Source organism: Dreissena polymorpha, chromosome 13 (genome assembly GCF_020536995.1).
Source record: "Dreissena polymorpha isolate Duluth1 chromosome 13, UMN_Dpol_1.0, whole genome shotgun sequence".
In the NCBI taxonomy this organism is placed as follows: domain Eukaryota; kingdom Metazoa; phylum Mollusca; class Bivalvia; order Myida; family Dreissenidae; genus Dreissena; species Dreissena polymorpha.
Window position 1 is genome coordinate 12,101,945 of NC_068367.1, and position 15,988 is coordinate 12,117,932.

General features: G+C 38.9%; 1 protein-coding gene across 1 annotated transcript in view; it reads right to left on the bottom strand.

The window, feature by feature from the left end:
- The window catches only part of LOC127855248 (Ca(2+)/calmodulin-responsive adenylate cyclase-like), a 92,427-nt gene that overhangs the window by 50,891 nt on the left and 25,548 nt on the right, over positions 1–15,988 (bottom strand). Inside the window, exon 3 of the mRNA XM_052390673.1 lies at positions 14,156–14,818. Coding sequence (XP_052246633.1) covers positions 14,156–14,737 — 582 coding nt within the window. The 5' untranslated portion in view covers positions 14,738–14,818. The remainder of the gene's footprint in view (positions 1–14,155; positions 14,819–15,988) is intronic.

The following is a 15,988-nucleotide window of genomic DNA, read 5'->3' on the forward strand; positions in this document are numbered from 1 at the left end:
GAGTTATCATCCGGAAACCATTTTACTGTTTCGAGTCACTGTGACCTTGATCTTAACCCAGTGTCCTGAAAGTCAATAGGGGTCATCTACCGGTCATGACCAATGTCCCTATGAACTTTTCTGATCCCAGGCTTAAGCGTTCTTGAGTTATCATCCGGAAACCATTTTACTGCTTCGAAAAACTGTGACCTTGAACTTTGACATAGTGACCTGAAAATCAATAGGGGTCATCGGTCATACATGACCAGTGTCCCTATGCACATTTCTGATCCCAGGCTTAAGCGTTCTTGAGTTATCATCCGGAAAATATTTTACTGCTTCGAGTCACTGAGACCTTGACCTTTGACATAGTGACCTGAAAATCGATAGGGGTCATCTGTTGGTCATGACCAATGTCCCTATGAACTTTCCTGATCCCAGGCATCAGTGTTCTTGAGTTATCATCCGGAAACCATTTTACTCCTTCGAGTCACTGTGACCTTGACCTTTGACCTACTGACCTGAAAATCATTAGAAATCATCTGTCAGTCATGACCAATGTCTCTATGAACATTCCTGATCCCAGGCTTAAGCGTTCTTGAGTTATCATGCGGAATTGATTTTACTATTTCGAGTCACTGTGACCTTAACCTTTGACCTATTGACCTAAAAATCAATAAGGGTCGTCTGCCAGTCTGCCTTCTTGAGTTACCATCCACAAACCATTTGGTGGGGGGACCGACGGAACGACGGACCGACCGACATGTGCAAAACAATATACCCCCTCTTCTTCTAAGGGGGGGGGGGGGGGCGGGGCCAACCCTTAACCGAAAACCAGTAGTCACAATCGTTAGAATAGGCTTGACTTTATTGTACTTTTTTATTCTTCCACCATAAAGTCAACATATGGATCAACGTTGCCAAAAACGACAGTAGGGGAGGAAAATGTGAGCAGTTTTCCAACGGCATAATTGGAAGGATGTATATGACCTTTAATATTGTTATGAGCATTTGCATATATCTGTTCAGTACGAGAAACAGGAATTTTATTATTTATTAAGTTAACTGTTTCATGGGTGTCCTTGGGGTGTCATAAACATCATATGCAGCAGGCGAGGACAAAAGTCCATTCTCTTCTACTAAATTTACTCTATAATGGATTCGCTTCAGGAAAAATTAATCATGAAAATTCACTGTGCTTCTTCAACTGTATGGCGGAGGCTAACAGCACGACAAGTAGCAGGCTAAAACAGTGAACCTTAATGTCAATCTACTGCACGACAAACATGGATAAAAACATATAACACTTTTATTTCATTTTACCTTATTATGTCAGTTACTCAAACTCACCATGTGGGTTTTCAAATAACGGACATGTGAACCGCATCATGCGAAAATGGATCTTACGTGGCCATCGTAGCTATAGCCCAGCCTGCGCATCTGCGCACTCCGGTAAAGAGCTTCCCTGTCCACTACCATGAAAGTTTGCGTGACTTTAAATCGGACAGGTAGACAGACTGGTCTAGAGCTTCGCTATCCGCATATGATATACGACCCGTTTTTGCATGACGCAGTTCATATTTAGAAAAAAAGAATGCTTCAACTATTGCTAAACGTCCAGGCAATAACATGTCAAAATGTTAAAACGTACATATTTGAATGCCAATTTTCAAACGCCTAACCAACGATTAATATAAACATGTTTTAAATGACCTTTTTGTTTGGGAAAATATCTGGAAAATCGAGTCAATGACTTTCCTCTTTTCGATAACATTCCTCTTATCACATTATCACTGCTCACAAAACAACTCGAATTTGTTTCATGGTATCATTTGAGGAGTGCACTTGTACGTATATAATCGATTTTCTAAATGTGTACTTATCGCAATATCCCAATATCATATTAGAATAATAGCTAAGAATTGTCGGTAACCGTATCACGGATACCATCGAGGGATAAATATTGCTCTGTGTGGGACTCCAGGCATGGTTTATAATAAAAATGGCTGCATAACATTGATTTAAAATTGGAAACATGGGCATTTATGTATCATTTATCATGCAGTGTTTTGTATTGCAAGACAGTGTGTACTTAAATAACGTTAAGGATTATAACAGAATCAAGAGCTGATCCTGTTTATGTATATATTAATCTGATCTGTAATGTAGTAAGCATTGTTATGATTTTAACCTCTCTATAGAGACGGCGGCTGTGATATCTGAAATCATTGATTTTGCAATGGAAATAATAAAATAAAACATGTAAAATGCAAATGCATATACTTGATTTTCTTTCATTTCTTATCATTTGAATTATTCTAGGTGTTGGTGTGAGTAGAAACGGTAAAATCTATTGCACCTGACATGGGCGGAAAACGGAACGACGGATAGACAGATAGATCGTGCGACAGGACAATTACTGAGGTGAAATTGCGCTTCTATTTTACGTGACACTGAAAATGTGCACCGTAATGCGACACAAGTAAGAGAAACGTCCTCGAATACTTCATATGAATGGTTTCATCGATTGTAATGAACATAAACGAAATTACAATTAATTAACACGCGCACATATGTTTGGTACCACATACAATATTGGACACTTTTGCCATACAGTGCATCAAAGTTTACGATAAGTAAAGACAACATCACCTAAGGGAGCAATATTATAATGAAAATAATATTGACTTTATTTTAGCCCTGGATTTCTAATAGAAAATAAATTTTCAGTATATTTGCTGGATGCCCATGGCGACTCATTAATGATGCTGCGGCACCTGGCTAATGTTATGAAATTGGAAAACTGTATGTTGGTAATTTCACAAAAATCCTGAACGCCGAATACCAGCAATCAAATGCCTGGTGTGACATAGTACAAATCGGCGGTTGCTGTAACTATGCGCATACATAACTTCATAACTCAGAAAGAAATCTGCATAACTATTCACTGCATAAATATTTTGTAACATAGTGTTTAAAAACTGCACCACGAGGGAAAAGCCTCATCCGAGGCATGACCCCGTCGACCAGCAGGTCGAATGTCGTTTGAGCTGCACTTTTTCGATATGCATACTATTTAAGACTTATAATCAACATTGCTCCATCGTACTAAGTATCTTTCAGGTAAGTTTCGTACAAGTCGCATCTTTGACAAACCTATATGCATATAAATACATTATAAAAAGCGTATACCGATGAAGATAGTCTTTTTCATATGCAAAATTGATTGCAGGTAAATAATCGGGCATAGGTTAAATGTATTTAAATAATCATTATTTAAATCATTATTCAACATACATTCATACTGTGTTTGAAATACTCTCAATCATAAGAAAAACAAACATTTAATTTCCTCTAACAACAAGATGTGTTTGTGAAACACAATGTCCCCCTATATGATGTTTGACTTTGTAGGATGACTTTGACCTTGTGAAGAATGACCTTGACCTTGACCTTTCACCACTCAAAATGTGCAGCTCCATGAGATACACATGCATGCCGAATATCAAGTTGCTATCTTCAATATTGCAAAAGTATTAATAAAATAAGCGATTTGGGCCACATATATTTGACCTCTGACCTTGAAGGATGACCTTGACCTTTCACCACTCAAAATGTGCAGCTCCATGAGATGCACATGCATGCCAAATATCAAGTTGCTATCTTCAATATTGCAAAAGTATTTATAAAATACGCGATTTGGGCCACATATATTTGACCTCTGACCTTGAAGGATGACCTTGACCTTTCACTACTCAAAATGTGCAGCTCCATGAGATACACATGCATGCCAAATATCAAGTTGCTATCTTCAATATTGCAAAAGTATTCATAAAATATGCGATTTTGGCCACATATATTTGACCTCTGACCTTGAAGGATGACCTTGACCTTTCACCACTCAAAATGTGCAGCTCCATGAGATGCACATGCATGCCAAATATCAAGTTGCTATCTTCAATATTGCAAAAGTATTTATTAAATAAGCGATTTGGGCCACATATATTTGACCTCTGACCTTGAAGGATGACCTTGACCTTGACCTTTCACCACTCAAAATGTGCAGCTCCATGAGATGCACATGCATGCCAAATATCAAGTTGCTATGTTCAATATTGCAAAAGTATTTATAAAATATGCGATTTGGCAACATATATTTGACCTCTGACCTTGAAGGATGACATTGACCTTAACCTTTCACCACTCAAAATGTGCAGCTCCATAAGATACACATGCATGCCAAATATCAAGTTGCTATCTTCAATATTGCAAAAGTACTCATACAATGAGCGATTTTGGCCACATATATTTGACCTCTGACCTTGAAGGATGACCTTGACCTTGACCTTTCACCACTCAAAATGTGCAGCTTCATGAGATATACATGCATGCCAAATATGAAGTTGCTATCTTCAATATAGCAAAAGTTATTGCAAAATGTTAAAGTTGGCGCAAACAGACAGACAGACCAACAGACAGGGCAAAAACAATATGTCCCCCCCTACTATAGTGGGGGACATTAAAACGTCATTTCGGTTAGAAATGTAATGCAATCCGTTTCCCTAAGTTCTGATATCATTTGATTTTCCGCCATCGTTCTGACTATACTCTCATCTTGCCAACACTATATTTAAGCTAGCAGCGATTTTATTCGACCACTTACTGGCCTTGTCACGACAGTGAAACCTCACAATCACCTATGTCTAATCCACGGGCAAATCATTTGCGGAACGCTTTTCGAATATGTAAAATGGCTATGCAAAGTGCTCCTGCACTCCGAGACTTGTTGACAGCACCGATGTAAGACGGGATAGTCATTAACATTCAAGCAGGACTTACATTGTAAAGTTCAACCGGTAGTTAATATCATTTATGCCCGCTCTTGTATACTGCAAGAGTCAACTAAATGCGGGTCGTTCAGCGTTTAGAAACAGTTCAACGGGTGACTATTACATTGACCGCAGGAGACCTTCGTAAAATCAAGGTTTTCGGACAACTTATTCTTAATCATAAATCTTTTTTTCTGAAGCGTCTAATTCTGATTTTGACATACCATGATGTTAAAAAGCTCCATTTGCTCATTAATATTTGCCATGAATTCAGCGAGTCTCGAAATGAAGATGTCTTTACCAACCGTAAGAAACGACAAGAATTTGTGTATGTCGTGTTGAAATACCACCGATTATAAACAAGTTTTTTTTTGTGCGAAAGTAAGCACCATCGCGTATACTCACAATTTTTATATTCAATAATTTCCTAAATGTATGAAATACTATTGAACACGGCAAAATAAGAAACCAACCAACACACAAATTATCCTTGCTCTAGGAAAAGCGGTTTTAATGCATAAGCGCTAAGTGTTGTCCGAGAAAATCATGTGAAGTCCGCTTGAACAACACTGCATTTTAAGGAATTTGTTCCGTTTAAGAGTCTCTTCTGAACTAAATTAATGTCTTGGCGGACAGTGTCGTCCATTACGAGACTTAAGTTTGGAATATTGCTAATTCATGTTGTAGGCACTTGTTTGAATCCCACTTGGGGTGTGTATCGAAAAAAAACACTTGTTGGTGTAGTTGTTTATATTCTCTTATATTATTTCATCAATATATTATTGTTTCTAGCTTATCGTTTGCCTTAAAAAAGGACAACAACTTTGCTTTAATAAATGTATACACTAAGGGGAAATACGGCTGGTATGTCCCTTTATTAAAGAGCTTAATGCTGGCTCTGTTAATAAGGTCACTTTCCGTTTGTAACTCCAGATTGCATCGTCAAACTACCGACTTTACTTTTGCAAGAAATATACGAAGGTAATAAAACGCTCGTTGACACAAAGAAGCATTAAATCAAATAAAACAATAAAATACAAACCTGCAATGAAGTTGTTTGTTTACAAGCACACTTACACGGGAATAAGTCGTTAAACGGTTTCATGGCCAACGCGGCTTAGCGGTCTACATGTCGTAGAAGAATACAACTGTATTGATCAATCAACTGATTCCAATAAATTCGATGCTACACTGCGCAGAACATCTTTCGTGTTTTTAATCGAACGTAGTAACTAATATGTGGGATGATAGTAATTCCATTTCTTAAAGTGTCCCATTATAAAGTGACAAACTTACAATGACTTTCGTTCGTTTACGATTGTGCATGGGTGGTATCAATTTTAAGATAAGACTGTCCTTTTTTACTTCTACTACTACTACGGCTACTGCTACTTCTACTTGTACTGCTGCTACTGTTTCTGCTGCCTCTGCTACTACTACTACTACTACTGCTGCTGCTGCTGCTGCTGCTACTGCTACTACTACTACTACTACTACTACTACTACTACTACTACTACCACTACTACTACTACTACTACTACCACTTCTACTACTACTACTACTACTACTACTACTACTACTACTACTACTACTACTACTTTTACTACTACTACTACAACAACTACGACTACCACTTCGACGACGACGACGGACGACCAACGGACGACCGACCGATGGACGCCAACCGACGGACGACCGACGGACGACCGACGGACGACTGATGGACGACCAACGGACGACCGATGTTTGGACGAGGGACGACCGATGGACGACCGACGTACGACGCCGGATGGACGACTGACGGACGACCGGAGGACGGACGATGGGCGACCGACGGACGACGACAGATGGACGACCGACGGACGACCGGAGGACGGACGACCGATGGACGACCGACAGACGACAGTACGACGACCGACGAACAACGACGACTTCTACGACTACTACGACTACCACTCCTACCACACGACTACTACTACTACTACTACTAGCAACAGCAGCAGTAGCAGTTGCAGTAGTAATAGTAAGAGGAGGAGAAGAAGGAGGAGCAGTAACAGCAGTAGCGATAGTAGTAGTAGTATTAGTAGTAGTAGTAGCAGCAGCAGCAGCAGCAGCAGCAACAGCAGCAGCAGTAGTAGTAGTAGTAGTAGTAGCAGTAGTAGTAGTAGTAGTAGTAGTAGTAGTAGTAGTAGTAGTAGTAGTAGTAGTAGTAATAGTAGTATTAGTATTATTATTAGTAGTAGTAGTAGTAGTAGTAGTAGTAGTAGTAGTAGTAGTAGTAGTAGTAGTAGTAGTAGTACTAAGGGAAGTATGTTATATCAGAGCCTTGCCCTTAGGACGTTTTCATTTGCTGATTATTTAGAGGGAACAAGATAGTATTTGATTAACTGACTAACTCGTGGCCCCGAGTTAGCTAAGTCGGGATCTCGATGGACGACCGACGGACGACGACGGATGGACGACTGACGGACGACCGGAGGACGGACGACAGATGGACGACCGACAGACGACCGGACGACGAACGACGACGACTTCTACGACTACTACGACTACCACTACTACCACACGACTACTACTACTACTAGCAACAACAGCAGAAGCAGTTGCAGTAGTAATAGTAAGAGGAGGAGAAGAAGGAGGAGCAGTAACAGCAGTAGCGATAGTAGTAGTAGTAGTATTAGTAGTAGTAGTAGTAGCAGCAGCAGCAGCAGCAACAGCAGCAGCAGCAGTAGTAGTAGTAGTAGTAGTAGTAGCAGCAGTAGTAGTAGTAGTAGTAGTAGAAGTAGTAGTAGTAGTAGTAGTAGTAGTAGTAGTAGTAGTAGTAGTAGTAGTAGTAGTAGTAGTAGTAGTAGTAGTTGTTGTAGTAGTAGTAGTAGCAGCAGCAGTAGTAGTAGTAGTAGTAGTAGTAGTAGTAGTAGTAGTAGTAGTAGTAGTAGTAGTAGTAGTAGTAGTAGTAGTAGTAGTAGTAGTAGTAGTAGTAGTACTAATGGAAGTATGTTATATCAGAGCCTTGCCTTTAGGACGTTTTCATTGGTTGATTATTTAGAGGGAACAAGATAGTATTTGATCAACTGACTAACTCGTGGCCACGAGTTAGCTAAGTCGGGATCTCGAGATCGCGAAATTCTCTTCTCTTTTGTTTAATGCACCCTTCCAATATTTACTACACCGCTTTTTTATTTAATTGTACTCCTCTTTCATTTAGTTTTGCACTCCTCTTTTTTCTATCTCGTGGCCACGACATAGCTAACTCGAGATCCCGAGTAACTAAGTCGTGGCCACGAGATAGAAAAAAGAGGAGTGCAATTTAAAAAAAAGAGGAGTAAATGTCCCCTCTATGCCACCGTAGATTCACCACTCAATGTGCAGCTCCATGAGATACACATGCATGCCAAATATCAGGCTGTTTTGTTCAATATTGATTAATTATCTCCCTTTAAAGCTTATAACTTCCCTTTGATTTGTATTTTTGACCTTAGACCTTGAAGGATGACCTTGACCATGACATTATACCACGATTTGTTTGTCAGAAACACAATGCCGCCTACTGCGCCACTTTGATTTATTTAAAATATATATATAATTTCAGATAATTATTCAATATTTAAAAAGTCATTGCCAATGTTAAAGTTTTTTTCGGACGGACGGACGGACTGACTGACAGACTGACATACAGTTCAACTGCTATATGCCACACTACCGGGGGCATAAAAAGTGAACACAGAAACGTCCAAATGGTGATTTTTGCAAATGTGGGGCGTATCATGTACATGATAAAGCATTATTAAAACAGTACTACAGTATTACCCGTCATAAAACGCGAGTAAGAACATGGTGTACACAGGGGTCGCGTCTTAATTAACCTAGCTTGTATGATATTACTCAAGACAAGTATTCCCATTTAAACATGTGTGCGATGGGACAGGTAAAAGGATTCAACGACATTCATTTCATTCACGGGTTCAATCTTGCTTTAACAAACAAATAAGAGAGAAACGCAGCGTTGTCTCGCTTCCAAAATATCAGATAAACATTTGTGACAATGATTTATATATTTATACCTAACTTGACCGCACATAGCTGAAATAGCTGGCCGACATTCATCGTTCAATACCAATAAGTGGACACATATTCTGTATACCAATAAGAGGACACATATTCTGTAATCCAATAAGGGAACACATATTCTGTAAACCAATAAGCGGACACATATTCTGTATACCAATAAGCGGACACATATCCTGTATACCAATAAACGGACACATATTCTGAATACCAATAAGCGGACACATATTCTGGATGCCAATAAGCGGACACTTATTCTGTATACCAATAAGCGGACACATATTCTGTATACAAATAAGCGGACACATATTCTGTATACCAATAAGCGGACACATATTCTGTATACCAATAAGCGCACACATATTCTGTATACCAATAAGCGGACACATATTCTGTATACCAATAAGCGGACACATATTCTGTATACCAATAAGCGGACACATATTCTGTATACCAACAAGCGAATTCGTTGAATTGATATCCCCCGCCTATATGCTTCTGGACACAAGAGTATTATATTTGACACTCAAACAAGCATTTTTTTAAGATACAAAGGGCCATAACTCCGTTATTAACAGATGGTGTACAATTCCATTTGGCGTGCATCATCCTCTTATCCATATATATACTCATACGAAGTTTCAATGAAATACGCCAAAGCACTTCCAAGCTATGGCTCCGGACACAAAAGTGACAGACGGACGGACAGCCGGATGGACAGCCGGACAACGCCAAAACAATATCCCTCCGCCTCTGGCGCGGGATATATACTCATACCAAGTTTCAATGAAATCCGCCAAAGCACTTCCAAGATATGGCTCCGGACACAAAAGTGCCTATAGTAAAAAGCATTTTTTTCAAGATACAAAGGGCCATAAGTCTGTTTTTAACAGATTGTATACAATGCCATTTGGCGTGCATCATCCTCTTATGCATATATATACTCATACCAAGTTTCAATGAAATCCGCCCAAGCACTTCCAAGATATGGCTCCGGACACAAAAGTGCCTATAGTAAAAAGCATTTTTTCAAGATACAAAGGGCCATAACTCTGTTTTTAACAGATGGTGTACAATGCCATTTGGCGTGCATCATCCTCTTATGCATATATATACTCATACCAAGTTTCAATGAAATCCGCCAAAGCACTTCCAAGATATGGCTCCGGACACAAAAGTGCCTATAGTAAAAGCATTTTTTCAAGATACAAAGGGCCATAACTCTGTTTTTAAACAGATGGTGTACAATGCCATTTGGCGTGCATCATCCTCTTATGCATATATATACTCATACCAAGTTTCAATGAAATCCGCCAAAGCACTTCCAAGATATGGCTCCGGACACAAAAGTGCCTATAGTAAAAAGCATTTTTTCAAGATACAAAGGGCCATAAGTCTGTTTTTAACAGATGGTGTACAATGCCATTTGGCGTGCATCATCCTTTATGCATATATATACTCATACGAAGTTTCAATGAAATCCGCCAAAGCACTTCCAAGATATGGCTCCGGACACAAAAGTGCCGGACGGACGGAAGGACGGACGGACGGACGGACAGCCAGACGGACGGACAACGCCAAAACAATATCCCTCCGCCTCTGTTTTTACCAGATGGTGTACAATGCCATTTGGCGTGCATCATCCTCTTATGCATATATATACTCATATTAAGTTACAATGAAATCCGCCAAAGCACTTTCAAGATATGGCTCCGGACACAAAAGTGCCTATAGTAAAAAGCATTTTTTCAAGATACAAAGGGCCATAAGTCTGTTTTAAACAGATTGTATACAATGCCATTTGGCGTGCATCATCCTCTTATGCATATATATACTCATACCAAGTTTCAATGAAATCCGCCAAAACGCTTCCAAGATATGGCTCCGGACACAAAAATGACTTTAGTAAAAAGCATTTTTTCAAGATACAAAGGGCCATAAGTCTGTTTTTAACAGATGGTGTACAATGCCATTTGGCGTGCATCATCCTCTTATGCATATATATACTCATACCAAGTTTCAATGAAATCCGCCAAAGCACTTCCAAGATATGGCTCCGGACACAAAAGTGCCTATAGTAAAAGCAATTTTTCAAGATACAAAGGGCCATAACTCTGTTTTTAACAGATGCTGTACAATGCCATTTGGCGTGCATCATCCTCTTATGCATATATATACTCATACCAAGTTTCAATGAAATCCGCCCAAGCACTTCCAAGATATGGCTCCGGACACAAAAAAGCCTATAGTAAAAAGCATTTTTTCAAGATACAAAGGGCCATAACTCTGTTTTTAACAGATGCTGTACAATGCCATTTGGCGTGCATCATCCTCTTATGCATATATATACTCATACGAAGTTTCAACTGAAATCCGCCAAAGCACTTCCAAGATATGGCTCCGGACACAAAAGTGCCGGACGGACGGAAGGACGGACGGTCGGACGGACGGACGGACAACGCCAAAACAATATCCCTCCGCCTCTGGCGGGGGATAATAAGCGGACACATATGCTGTTTACCAAGAAGCGGACACATATTCTGTATACCAATAAGCGGACACATATTCTGAATTGTGCATGATTGAAATACCAGTTCAAACCCAGGTGACGCACTTGCGTTTAAAGCATTTGTAAGTCGGTTAAACCATTTATGCCTAGTGTACTATCCCATCGTTCTAAATTGGATCAATTTATTTCCAAAATTAGGGATTTCTAATATATTTATTTCTATATTTAAAATATTTATTACATAAATTCCTTTAAGCAAACAGCGCAAACTCTGATAAGACGCCGCATCATGCGGCGTCTCATCTGGCTTTACGCTTTTTGCCAAGGCCTTTTTTCTAGACGCTAGGAATAAATGGGTTAAATACGCATACACTCGTTGGAGACCCGGAAAACATTCGCTGCTGAATGTGCCTTCAACCTTTAAACAATGTATTTTATACTATTTACGAACATTTTAGTTAAAAATGTGAACGTGTATGATCGTGATTGTTTATATTAAATTCAAGTGAGATCTTATATGAGTCGCGTCATGGGAAATGGGTATTATGCAATATGCGACCAGCGTCGCATACTCTGCCGGCTATAAAATAACGCACGGTATCGTAGTATCATTACCGGACAGGGTAGCTTCTGGCCAGACTGCGATGCGAATGCTCGTTTAGAGCTACGCTTGTCGCAAATGACATTGTGTACGTCGGAGAATTGGTTTTACATCGGGCTGAAACGATCACCAAAATCCAAATCCGATAAAACAGTATTATCCAAGTATCTATTGTGGGGAAAAAAACTAACTTTGTAATTCACATGTACTAACAAGGCTGACACATTTTATCAACCAATGGTATTTACAGTCAGAATTATGGTTGATTTGAAAAAAGTGCTTTTGAAACGGCTTCACAAAGGTTAGTTTGGCTTTTATTCCCAGATTAGTGGCTTATTCCAAATACAGCGAATTCCGGATCTCGACTATAAGATTGATGCATATTTTTTGGAGAGCTTCAACTGTATAATTTAACAATAATTAAGCACGAACGAATTAATCAGCTAGACGTCACTTAGTATATTTATAGTCGTATATAAATACCTAGTGCCCTAGTGCACTAATCAAATATGAAAAGAAAGCATGTGATTGTCGTAAATGCTATTATAATTAATGACAACCAATTAATTATGTAAATTGTGTTAAGTTTGTTTATTATTATAATTGATTCAGTTTGTCAAATGTTACGGCGTCAACATTTACGAAACAGCATACAAATAATGATATTTTTTTTAACTTTTAACCGTTTTAACTTTTTAGGGGAATAGTTTATGGAAGGGCTTTAAATCAAGTTTTCAGTTTAATATTCAGTATAAGTGACATAAATGACATTCAGAGTTCCTGCGCTGCGGATAAACACGTTCAAAATGTAAAATGTAACAGTGTACACTGCTTAAAGTGTTTGAGGCAATGCATACCCTCAATATTTGTAAAGGTAAATAAGTATCATATATGAGCCGCGCTTTGTGAAAAGGTTTTACTACATGTGCGTAAAGTGTCGTACCAGATTAGCCTGTGCATTCTTAAACTTGCCTAAACTTGATTTTGGCAAAGAAGAGACTTTGTTACTTTCTTGTTACGAAATTTATCAGAAAAGCGGAAAGTGTCGTCCCTGATTAGCCTGTGTGGACGACACTTTACGCACATGCATTAAACCCCCTTTTTACAGAGCACGGCCCATATCGATTTGAAAGACCATTTTTACATGCAGACATACACAGAAGACAAGAGCATAATTATATTACTATTAGTTACTATTAAATGCGTTCAATTACCCATCAATAGGGTATTGCCTCAACATATTGACACCCGCCATTTCGGGGCCTAGCTCGTGTGTGCTTTTATTTGATGATGTTACGATGTTCCTAATCGTTGTCCATTGACATACATTTTTGAATTAAAAAAAATAAGATTAGTCAGATATCTTAACACTCTTGGCTTGAAGAAAAGACCACAGTTACGTTCCTCGATGTAAGGTCATTGATTTATTGCGGATCCACCGATTTATTGTCATTTTATTGTGATGAAAACCTCTGGTGACACATGTTCCGCAGAGTAAAATTGTCCAGTAACAGCCAATTAAAGGAAATACGTTGGTTGTTGGTTGAAATGAGTCTTGCATGTCGAGTACAATTTAACGGCGTGTTCTAAGTGTTATGTTGAACATTTTAAATTTTCCGTATACTTTGTTGCATGTGTTAAACAATGGTGACGTCGTTCAAGATAGCATAAGACATGAACATGAAAATTCCTTACTTAGATTACAAACAACCAGCACTCATTACTACGAAAGATATCACAATTCGATCGGTCAAAAGTGTATTCTGTGACCAATACTATATTTCAATCTTTAAAAATAATCGTAACTGAATTTAATATAATGATATACTATATAATAAACCGCTTGCTACATATATTTTTTATTATCATTTGGTTACACTTATGAATAAGCGTTAACTCGATCTTAACCTATTTATGCCTAGCGTCTAGAAAAAAGGCCTTGGCAAACAGCGTAGACCCAGATGAGACGCCGCATGATGCGGCGTCTCATCAGGGTCTGCGCTGTTTGCTTAAAGGAATTTCTGTAGGAAATATTCTAAATATATAAATAAATATACTAGACATCCAATTTAGAAGGATGGGAGAGTCCACTATGCATATATGGGTTAAGTATGTCTCATCTCGATTAAAACTGCGGCTACAAACCACTTAATGTATCAATGTCAACCTACCTGTCTCCATAGCAAGCCGGGTAGATCGTCTGCAACGAACGCCGTCACCACAAGATGGCTGACCGGAAGTAGAACCCCAAATATTGCCGACAAATACGTGCGCAAAGGCATCATTGAGTATATCACGAAGACAACGTACGTCACCTCCCAGGCCCCGTGCACAGGATTGTACAGGGTCTCAGGTCGAGAGGAATCCTTATATCCAAAATCCAGAGGGAACGAGAAAACGGCAAATCCGACAAGAAACACTAAAATCACCGCGCAAACGGCCCCTAAGTGAGATTCCTTCATAAATGGGGTATGCGTAAAAATGAACAGAAATAAAAACACAGTAAAGTGCGCGCACATGTATATCCCGGGCACGGTCACGTTTTTCACGTGGTAGAAGTACAATACCGCTAGGCAAGCGGTCAGCAGGCAGCTCAGACTGACCAGATGACCGAGCGACGCCTGCTGGAGCTTAAACACGTACCGCCGGTATAGGCGCTCAAGTTCAGGGTTCTCAAACTCGTACCGATTCATGATTTGTTTTAACTTTCGGGTTGCCGGTACCGGCTGCTCGAGCATTGGCGTCGACTCCATGGCTGTTCACTTCCGGGTCGATCGACAGTGGCAAATTTTACTTCACCCAATGCGCCCCAGCCGTCAATGTGTGATCTCCATCTTAAAGTAATAAAGCATCACCATATTAAGAATTTAGCTTGAATCTTATAAAGCCTTTTGTCCAACGCAATAATTGTTTCCAAAGGGACCTCCTTTCCTAAGATATATGACAATAAATACCTTTGTACATGCATTTTGTTCATACGAAGTACAGTGTATTGCATATGCATATGTACTATGTAGATTATTAAGTTAGTAACATAAATATATATTAATATGATGTTTATTTAAAAACATTAAATAACAACTATTTACATATTTACTGAACCTGTAAACACACTTAATATTCTTTACAAACGTGTCTATATAATCAAAATTAAATTATCGAAAATAAATATACCTGTTTTTAAAAACACATTTACAACTTTACTGAAAGCTCGTCGCATAATCAGTCTTTCCGCCCATCGTGATTATAATGAGCGCATCATTTAACAAATGTAACTCTTGATCATATCAATATAAATAACTGTGCTATAATAACATTACGTCTAATTAGCATGCAAAATTCATTCACAAGATATATTCCTATACGATGACATTATACTTGTTTTCTTAATTGGCGACATGTTGTTTATGACAATAATCTTAATTACTAAATTGTGTTGGCACTAATTTAATTAAAGAAAATGTTGATGTTAAAATTCAAATTACATTTTTTACAGTACTCGATGTTTTGTTTATTATAAAAATGAACAATACTTTCACTGTCGAAATGTCAAATAACTCACGAACTAACGAACCATTCACTTTTATCAGAGATACAACCCACGTAACCATTCGAATTAGGTGGTGCTCGAACGCACGGATCCAATCGCTCTTAGCAGGGATAATATCAGTGGAACTATTCGCCCTTGAAAGAGATCGAATTCACGAGACCATTTGCCACAGGAAGTTATAGAACCCTCAAAACCATTAACCGATTGGCATGGATGGAACTCACGGAGCCATCCGCCCTAGGCAGGGATCGACTCACAAATCATTCGCTCTGGACACGAATCAAACTTACGGAACCATAAGACCAAAGCAGGAATCGAAATAAAATAACTATTTTTTTCCAGACACGAATCAAAATCAAGAAAACATTCGCCCTAGAAATGAGCCATAACGGTATATTAAACCACTCACGACAGAGGGCACTTTTTAAATACACGTTTTGAACCGAAGTAACAG